The sequence below is a fragment of the Oryctolagus cuniculus genome, chromosome 19 (genome assembly GCF_051225735.1).
Source record: "Oryctolagus cuniculus isolate XC-2025 breed Fujian yellow rabbit chromosome 19, ASM5122573v1, whole genome shotgun sequence".
Lineage (NCBI taxonomy): Eukaryota > Metazoa > Chordata > Mammalia > Lagomorpha > Leporidae > Oryctolagus > Oryctolagus cuniculus.
This window is the reverse complement of record NC_142885.1, coordinates 42,848,423-42,857,937: the sequence shown is the minus strand read 5'-3', so window position 1 is coordinate 42,857,937 and position 9,515 is coordinate 42,848,423. Positions and strand designations below refer to the sequence as shown.

The 9,515-nt window shown below is 56.9% G+C and overlaps 1 protein-coding gene across 1 annotated transcript; it reads right to left on the bottom strand.

Moving 5' to 3' along the window:
• Positions 1–3,000: 3,000 nt before the first annotated feature.
• On the bottom strand, positions 3,001–7,475 carry SPN (sialophorin). Its single transcript, XM_008248747.5, has 2 exons — positions 7,322–7,475; positions 3,001–6,976 (listed from the first exon to the last, which is right to left on the bottom strand). Exons 1-2 carry the CDS (start codon positions 7,450–7,452, stop codon positions 5,440–5,442), a joined length of 1,668 nt encoding a protein of 555 aa, XP_008246969.3. The 5' UTR covers positions 7,453–7,475; the 3' UTR covers positions 3,001–5,439.
• Positions 7,476–9,515: the final 2,040 nt, after the last annotated feature.

Below are 9,515 nucleotides of genomic sequence, written 5' to 3'. Positions count from 1 at the left end.
CCAGGCTCCTGGCTTCAGCCTGGTCCAGAACTGGCTATTGTGGTCATCTTTAGAGTTGAAGATAGAAGCGCTCTCTCTGTCACTCTGCCTTTCAAATCAATCGTTCCAATTTTTTTTTTTTAAGTCATGGTCTGTCCATTCATTAATTCATGCATCCCTCCACCAGGGCTGGGCGCTGGCCCCCGGAGCTGCAAAGGCGGCGTGTGACACATGGCCTCGGAGGTGTTCACGCTCTAACAGCGCGCGACACCTCACATAGCTGCAGCCCAATGATTCATGCTGTTGTCACACGCTGAGTGTTGCTAGGGTGAGGGTGGCGGCGGCGGGCCGGGTGGGGGTGGGGGGATGCCAGAAAGGCAGTGACATTTAAGCCGAATCCTGAGGGCGGCCGGGCCAGCTGGGGGTGGACTGGCTCCAGGCTGGGCAAATGGCAGTGCAAGGCTGAGCAGGTAGCTCCCCTGAACTGGGATCCCGGCCACGGTGCTGCCAGGCTGTCCTGGTGCCACCAGCCCTGGGGGGATGGGGCACACAGGCACCCGCAGGCAGATCGTCACTGGGAACACGCAGACTCAGAAACGCCCCGGCTTTCCCGCACCCCGTGGCCTTCCCCAAACGGGGCAGTCACCGGCTGGGTAGACGCTTCAGCCTAAATCCCCCTCCACTTCTGTTTGGCTCTGCTTCTGTTACCACCTTGGGCCTTGTAGAACGTGTAGAACCTTCTGGTTGCCTTGTTAACCAGCCTCGTGCAATTGCCTCCTGGCACCCAGGGTCTGAGCTAAGGAATGGGTTCTGCTTTGCTGTCCCCATCCCCCACCCCACCGCCAGGGCTGCCTGAGGCCAAGTTCGCCCATCCTTCCTCCCCAGGCCTGGTCTGCCCTCCCCGCGGGATCCAGGGCCGGAAGTGGGGCTGCAGAGGACAAGAAGGTGTGACCATTGATGTTCAGGGCAGAACCACTGTTGAGATGCCTTTCCTGACGGTAAAAACCAACTTTAAGGGGCTGGTGCGGTGGCACTGTGGGTTAAAGCCCTGGCCTTAAGCACCAGCATCCCATATGGGATGCCGGTTTGAGGCCCAGCTGCTCTACTTCCCACCCAGCTCCCTGCTAATGTGCCTGGGAGGGCCGTGGAGGATGGCCTCAGCACAAATGTGGGAGACCCGGAAGAAGCTCCTGGCTGCCGGCTTTGTCCCGGCCTAGTCCCAGCTGTTGTGGCCATTTGGGGAGTGAATCAGCAAACAGAAGATCTAGTTCTCCTCCTGTCTCTGTAACTCTACCTTTAAAAATAAATAAAAAGTAAATATTAAAAAAAAAAAAAAAGAGAGAGAGAATATTAGTTACCGAGGCTGGAAGTGACTTAGGCTAGGCAGGGAGCCCCTTGCAACAAAGGAGCCGAGAGACGGTCTCTGCGCAGGCGCCGTGCACCACTAAAACCCCTCCCCTTCCTGGGTGGTTCAACACGCCCACTCTCCCATGATGCACTTGAGCCTCACTCTCCCATAATGCAGTATACCCAGCTCTACCGTGAGGCTCTATGACACCTTGCCAGATAGAAGCCCCGCCCACACTGCATATATTTGCATATTCAATTAGGACACCACCGCCTGCCCCATGGAAGGGCCACACTCAGCTCCGATGGGGGCGGCGCCCTCTTTCCTCGTGGAGGGCGGCTGCCCTCGACGATGCCTGCGCTTATACCTGCTCTTGATCTCTTTCATAAATCCTGCACTGGTGCTCGCACTTTACCTCTCTTCTTTGAATTCCTCTCACGCCGCTGAGATGGAGAACAGCTTGGAATCCAGCTAGCTAGGGACCCCCGTCCCACAACAGAGTGCACTGGACATTGTGGGGGAGGGGAATGCTATTCTCCCGTCTGGACAAAACATATTTTCAGCATTTTAAATTCTGCCCTCCCTCCCCACAGAAAAGCCCGTGACAAGTCCAAGGCAGGACAGGAGTTGGATGAGGTTGAGAATCTGGGAGCTGGGGACCAGGGCTGACCAGGCGGGGGTGGGACTGGCTCACACACCCTGCCCTACCCTGACGACCCCAGGGGTGCAGGAGCAACACCTGCACGGAGCCTGGGGAATCTTGCTAAGGGCAACTGCTCAGCCGGGTATAACCCCAGGAGCAGCACTGTGGGGCCGGATGGGAGTTCAATTTGGAATTGTTTGAGGAACCTTCCATCCTGGTATCCATCGGCCACGGTGTGTAAGGGGCCGTTCAGACTGAGGTGAGAGGATATTGGTTTACCTTTCCCAGATGATCTGTGATCCTGAGGTTTTTATTTATTTATTTATTTTTTTGCGTACTTGTTGGCCATTTGTATACATCCTTTTGGAAATCGTGTCTTCAGAATGTTTGTCCACTTTCCAGTTGGAGTATTTGTTTTTGTGTGGCAGGGTTGTTTGAGTTCCAAGAGCCCATCAGTGGAGGAATGGATAAAGAAAAGGTGTGGAATCCCCAATGCATCCTGTACTCATGGAATGCTATTCAGCCACAAACAGGGTGGAATCTTGTCATTGGCAACAGGTGGGTGAGCCTGAGAGACGCTATGTTAAGTGAAATAAGCCAGACACAGAAAGATAAATACTACATAATTTCACTCATATGTGGACTCTAAAAATAGTCTGTCTCCAGGGGGACATTGGTGAAGTGACTGATAACCTGCCTGGGGCCGGTGCTGTGACACAGCAGCCTAAGCCTCCGCCCACAGCCCCAGCATCCCATATGGGAGGGGGTTCAAGTCCCGGCTGCTCCTCTTCTAATCCAGCTCTCTGCTATGGCCTGGGAAGGCAGTAGAGGATGGCCCAAGTGCTTGGGCCCCTTTTTCTGGATAGAAGAAGTCCTGGCTCCTGGCTTTGGATCCACTCAGTTCTGGCTGTTGCGACCATTTGGGGAGTGAGTCAGTGGATGGAAGAACTTTTCTCTCTCTCTACCTCTCTTTGTAACTCTGTCTTTCAAATAAATAAAATAAATACTAAAACACACACACACACACACACACAAAGAAATAAACATTTATTGTATAAACTTGGAAAATACAGAAAAGTATAAACAAAATGACAAGCCCACATAAATGTCCCACTTTACACAAAACCACAGCAAACGCTTCGGTGTTTTTTTTTTTCTATAAACATATACTTGTAGCTTTTTGAATTTTTCTGACAGACGAGAATCCTATGTATTTACAAATTAATAACTTGCTTTTGCTTCCTCTCAACCCAGTATTGTAAGCATTCCCCAGTCATTCCCTGGCGTTTGAGGAGACAGTTGTCAGCCAGCACGGCAGGTCCCCATCTTATCCTGGCAAAATCCTTCGCAGCCTGCAAAATCTGCCAGAGGTCATCTCCTCCGTTCATTCCTTAGCCCATTCATTCAAATGAACTTGAACATTAAATTCCGGGCGGCAAGTGGCCACCAGGAACATAGCAGTGACTGTGACCGACACCCCCCCAGCCCCCCCACCCCATCCCACTCCCCCCCAAATTCCAGGAGCCCTCCTTTGGATACACTTGGGAAATTTGGTGTGAGCCTCTATTTTAGCATTTACGATGTTTGTATTTTCTGGCGTCTCTCTCACCAGGATTTGCCGGGGGTGGGGTGGGCACAGAAGCCAGCAGCGCTAGACAGTGGCATGGCTATGGAAGGCAACGGAGGGGGCCGGAGCTTCTAAAGCTGAAATTGGGGCACTTGGTTTGACAGACGTCAGACGGCAGTTGCGGTAGGTCCGAGGGACTTTTGCAGCTCACTTCTGCTATGCCTGGGCTAAACAAAGCAGCACCCCGTGAGAAGGAGGAAGGGGTGCCCAATGTGGCCCTGGAGGTCCCCACCCTGGCTGGTAGGAGGCCAGTTTGCAGCCCAGCCCAGCCTTTCTCCCAGAGCCAAGGCACCACGCGGTGGCAGGTGGCTCTGAGGCCACCTGCTGCCCCTTCTGCCCTCTGCCCACTTCTAACTCCCGCTTTCGTCAGCACCCACACCACCCCAGGCTGCCTGGCCCACACAGCGCTCCAGGTCTGTCTTTGTAGGTCAGGCTGGGTGCTCTCAGCTACTCCACTGACTCAACAACTTCCTCTTTGCAAATCTCCTCTGGGCCCCAGGGAAATAGCAAAGGCCGCTGGCCTGATCCCCCCACCCTACCCCGGGCTGTAGCCTGGGCTGCCCCCAGAGGTGGCACAGGCGGGTCCCATTCTCTCCTCTCTCCTCCATACCTCAGGCCCCTGGAGGAACTGTCTGGCACCCCGGCCTCTCTCCTCTCCCGATTTCACTCTCTCTCTCTCTAATTCCCCTTGGAGGAGGGGAAGTGCTCAGCTCCTAGACAGAGCTTGAATTCAGCATCGCAAGAGGGCGGCTGTGGTTTCACAGCCCTGAACTGCCCCCTACTGGGCGGACTCCCTGCCTGTGCGGGTGGGTGGGTGTGGGCGCGAGTGTGCACTGGAGCGAGGGAGCCTTCGAGGAAGGGGTACGGTGGGGTGGCCAAGCCCAGGCACCTGCAACTTGGGCCACGCCCATGATCTTTGCAGGGACCTTGGCATTCCTCGCTGGGCTGCGGACTGAGCTGTGTTTCCCTCTCTCTGTCTCTCCCTCTCTCTCTCTCTCAACAAACAGGAACACACACCATCTCAGCGGTCCCGGGGCCCCCAGCCTGCACCCCTTCCTGCCCCCTCCCCCGACACTGCCGTGACTCACCACTCCTCTCCACAGGAGGAAAATCGTCAGCCCGCGTCAACCACACTCACCAATGGACCCACACCGGGCTTAAAACTACACCTGGCCAGAAACCCCCCTCCCTCCGCCCTTGGGAGGAGCAGCTACGATGCTTGCATCTGCCATCTGCGGCTGCCCCAGTCCTTGGGTGGGCGGTGGCTGGGGGTGGCTGGGACGTGGGCCAGTCCAGAGTCCACATGATCTGGGAAAGGTGACAGGCCCAGCTCGGGGCACAGCTGCACGGCCCCTCCCGGCCCCACCCAGCCCAGGAACCAGGGCCCAGGACTCCAGGAGGGTCACGGGCTGAGCCGGCGGGACTGTCCTAACCACGGGGCCACATGACCTTTCCATATCCCGTCCGAGGCGGCAGTCTGTGAGCCGGCACTGTCTTCAATTGCCCAGGCTCCAGACTCCCTGAGGGGTCTTCCGAGAAATCCTGGCTCAAATCACGGGGGCGCTCGGGGTGGGTTCCTTGCAGCAGGTTCCAAAGAAAGATGGGAAGAAAGGCGATGCGGCTGGGGTAGGGGATGGGGCCGTGCAGTCCCCGGGGTGCTGAACGCGGAGGCTGGCTGGAGGGTGCAGAAGCGGGGGGGAACGGTTCCAAGTGAGGGTGCAGGTGCAGGATGAGAATCTGGGGGGCAGCTGAACAGAAAAGGCAGGGCCAGGAAGGGGTTGGGAGTGACCGTGGCAGGGAAGGTGGGGGAGCCTGGCGGGGCTCTGGGCTCTGCTCCTGTATTCACAAGCCCTGAGGTGCAGCCCCAGGCCCCACTTCCGGCCCATTGGAAGTGGGGGCATCCTCAACCCCTTCCTCGCTGCCCACCAGCGGCTCCTCCTCCGCCGAGAGGCTAGGGCCTGGCCCGGACCTGAGCTCCTCCAGCGCCACGGAGCACTGGCGAGACTTCGGTCTCCCGAAGAAAGTGGTGAGCGTGGGCCGCCGGCCCGACTCCTCCGTCTTGGGGACCCCCGAGGCCTTGTCACCACCAGGCCCTTGTGCTGTTGCTACCACAGCCTCCTCGTCGGCGACCCGCGCTGGCCCAGCCCAGGCATCCACCACCCCGTTGCGCTCCCCACTTCTGTTCAGCATCAGGATCCCCGTCCGGTGCTTCTGCCTCCGGCGCCACAGCAGGAGCAGTGCCACCAGCACTATGACCATCAGCACGGCGATCAGCACAGCCACCGGCACCAGGCCCCCCGACTTGGATTGGATGCTTGCATTCCCAGAGGGCTCTTCGGTAGTCATCGTGGGAATTTGTTCTGCGGAGCCCCGGGAGCCACTGGTCCCCCTGGAGGTCAACACAGAGCTAGTTGCCATGGCGATGGGAGTTCCACTGGTCCCCCTGGAGGTCAACACAGAGCTGGTTGCCATGGCGATGGGAGTTCTGCTGGTCCCCCTGGAGGTCTCCACAGAACTAGTTTCCATGGTGACAGAGGGTCTGCTGGTCCCCCTGGAGGTCTCCACAGAACTAGTTTCCATGGTGACAGAGGGTCTGCTGGTCCCCCTGGAGGTCTCCACAGAGCTAGTTGCCATGGTGATGGGAGTTCCACTGGTCCCCCTGGAGGTCTCCACAGAGCTAGTTGCCATGGTGATGGGAGTTCCACTGGTCCCACTGGAGGTCTCCACAGAGCTAGTTGCCGTGGTGATGGGAGTTCCACTGGTCCCACTGGAGGTCTCCCCAGAGCTAGCCGCAGTGGTGACAGGGGCTCTACTCCATCCCGAAGCTGGACTTGGGGAGGGCCTAACACTTGTGTTTTGGGGGGACTTTGGGGTGGTTGTCGTAGGCATTTTTTCCGTGGAGACAAGAGAGTCACTGCTGTCACTGGAGGTCTCCAGAGAGCTGGTTGTCATCGGTCCACCTGCCCCAAGGACAGCAAGGTCCCTGGTTGCATTAGAGATTCCCGGGAGCACTAATGGCTTCTCATTAGAAATTTCCTGGGAGGTTGTGGGCCCAGGCCCCAGGGTGCCATTGGTGCCATCAGTGGGAGTCCCAAGAGGGGACTCCTCAGGGTCTCTAAAGTGAGCTGAGGAAGATGAAGGTAGGAGCTGGTCCCCGGTGCCATCAGCCTTCTCGGATGGGTCCCTTGTCGACTCGGAGGAGGTCACAGGTTTGAGGTGTGGGGTCTCAGAGACCGAAGAGGCCAAGGACGCCGTGGAGGCCACAGACTCCGGGCTCACCGCTGGGGGCCAGGAGCCCCCAAAGACGAGGAGGAGGAGGAGCAGGGCCATTTCCTGGGCAACAGGCGTGAGTGGGAGTTGGCGCCTGCGGGTGGGGTCCCTGGAGAAGCAGAGCACACAGGAGCTGGGGGAGGCCCGGGCCAGGCAGCCCCTCCTGCCCACTTCCCTACCAACTGCCAGGTCTAACTTGCGGTTTAACGGCTGTTTCCACCCTTGCCTTCGCTATTATCAGAAAGAACCAGGGAGCAGATGCTGGCAGCTCCCCCATGGACTCCGACTCCCGCCATGGTGGCCACCCGCTCCTGGCCTGGCCTGACCCCGATCAGCCCGATCGGCTCCGCGTCCCCTTTTCCCATCACCTGTCGGGGTCTTTTGGAGCCACAGCCCCGAGTGCTCCTTGTGGCCCCTGCCCAGAAGGTCACAACCCGCCTCCCCGCCCCCTTACCGGATCCGTGGATAAAAGCCCAGAGCTGGGGCAGCCGCTGCAGCTCCTCCTGAGGCTGGGCCAGGACTGGGGCAGACAGGGCCCCAGGGGGACAGGAAGTGGGCCTGGCTCCACCCACCCCACCCTTGCATCCTGCCCCACCCGCACCAGCCAGCGCCTGTGTGATGAGAGCCTGCAAGGGGGCCTGGGAGCTCTGGGGGTTTGGCTGAGGTCAGTTAAGGGTGCAGGTGGGACTCTGCGTGGGGATTTCTGGGGCTTGGCTGGGCAGTGCTGGGGATGAGGTCTGGGGCGATTGGAAAGTGTACTGAGAACAGCGGGGTGCAGGGGAGCAGAAGGGAGAGGTATGCGGTTTCTTTTGCCATCTGTGGTCCCCTGAACTGTTGGGCCAGGACCTGAGTGGCGCATTTCCTGTCCCAACCCTGGCTAGGGTCCGTGAATATTTTTGCAGGCTGGTGAGCCCTTGACCGCACCACAAGGAACCGGGGTCGCCACAGAGGCCCCCAGTAGGGGATGCGTAACTAAGCCACGTGGTGACTAAGGCTTGCATGAGCCAGCATCTTCGATTGGTAAAAGACCAGCCGAGATGCAAACCTTGGCAAGGCCAACCGTCTGGAAAGAGGTCCGCCCAGGGTCTGATGGGGTGGGGCTCTTGGCTTTCTCTTTCCCGACTGTCCCCTGAGGAATAAGCCCTGCCTTGTGGTATGTGGGCAATTTCAGGTTCCGTCTTTCTTTTAAAAAATATCAAGGGGGACCCGGCATTGTGGCGTAGCAGGTAAAACCACCACCGTCTGCAGCGCCAGCATCCCACATGGGCGCTGCTTCCAGTCCTGGCTGCTCCACTTCCTATCCAGCTCCCTGCTAGTGCACCTGGGAAAGCAGTGGAAGATGGCCCAAATGCTTGGGTCCCTGCCACCCATGTGGGAGACCCTGAGGAAGCTCCTGGTTCCTGGTTTTGGTCTGGCCCAGCCCTGGTCTCCCTACCTCTCTGTAACTCTGCCTTTTGAATAAAATTAAAAATAATAAAAAATTTTTATATATTTATTAAATGAGACAGACAGAGGGAGATCTCTCGTGTACTGGTTCACTCCTTAAATAAAATACCCACAATAGCAGGAGTTAAGCCAGGCCTATGCTAGGTGTCAGAACTCCATCTGGGTTTCCCACTTGGAATGGACAGTGGAGCCGGGACTTGAACCCAGGCCCTTTGATGTGAAATGTGGGCTTCCTAGAAATCATCCTAATGGTTCTGCCAGGTGCTGGCCCCCGCCCCACCTCCCTGGGGCTAATTTTCATTTTCCATTATGCACATGGGTTGCTTTTTTTAATTTTTTTAAATTTTTTTTATGACAGGCAGAGTGGACAGTGAGAGAGAGAGACAGAGAGAAAGGTCTTCCTTTGCCATTGGTTCACCCTCCAGTGGACGCCCCGGCCAGCGCACCGCGCTGATCCGATGGCAGGAGCCAGGTACTTCTCCTGGTCTCCCATGGGGTGCAGGGCCCAAGCACTTGGGCCATCCTCCACTGCACTCCCTGGCCACAGCAGAGAGCTGGCCTGGAAGAGGGGCAACCGGGACAGAATCCGGCGCCCCGACCAGGACTAGAACCCGGTGTGCCGGCGCCGCAAGGCGGAGGATTAGCCTAGTGAGCCGCGGCACCGGCCCAATGGGTTGCTGTTACAATATAAAAACCGGCTTTTTTTTTTTTTTTTTTTGAAGATTTATTTATTTATTTGAAAGGTGGGGCTACAGAAAGGGAGAGGTGGGGCAGAGAGAGAGAGAGAGAGAGAGAGGTCTTCCATTGCTGGTTCACTCCCCTAATGGCTGCCTCAGCCAGGATTGGGCCAGGCTGAAGCCAGGAGCCAGAAGCTTCCTCCAGGTCTCCCACGTGGGTGGCAGAGTCCACAGGGGCCTGCTGCGCCACAATGCCAGCCCCATAAAAAATGTTTGAAGTTCATAGAAGGTGGAATTAAAAGATAAATTTAAATGCAAAAATTTTTAAAACCTATGCAAAGCTTTTTCTATAATCTGCCTCCCATGGCCTTTGGCCATATTTGAGCTCAGCCTTAATTTTATTTTTTTAAAGATTTATTTTATTTATTTGAAAGCCAGAGAGACAGAGAAAGAAATCCACTGGTTTATTTACCAAAAGGCCACAGTGGCTGGAGGTGGGCTGATCTGAAGCCAGGAACCAGGAAC

Bases quoted from the DNA above. Each gene is read 5' to 3' on its own strand.
- SPN (XM_008248747.5), bottom strand. From the start codon at position 7,452: ATGCAAGGGTGGGGTGGGTGGAGCCAGGCCCACTTCCTGTCCCCCTGG. The intron at 6,977-7,321 runs GTAAGGGGGCGG...CTGCTTCTCCAG, and splicing joins GGCTTTTATCCACGGATCCG to GGACCCCACCCGCAGGCGCC.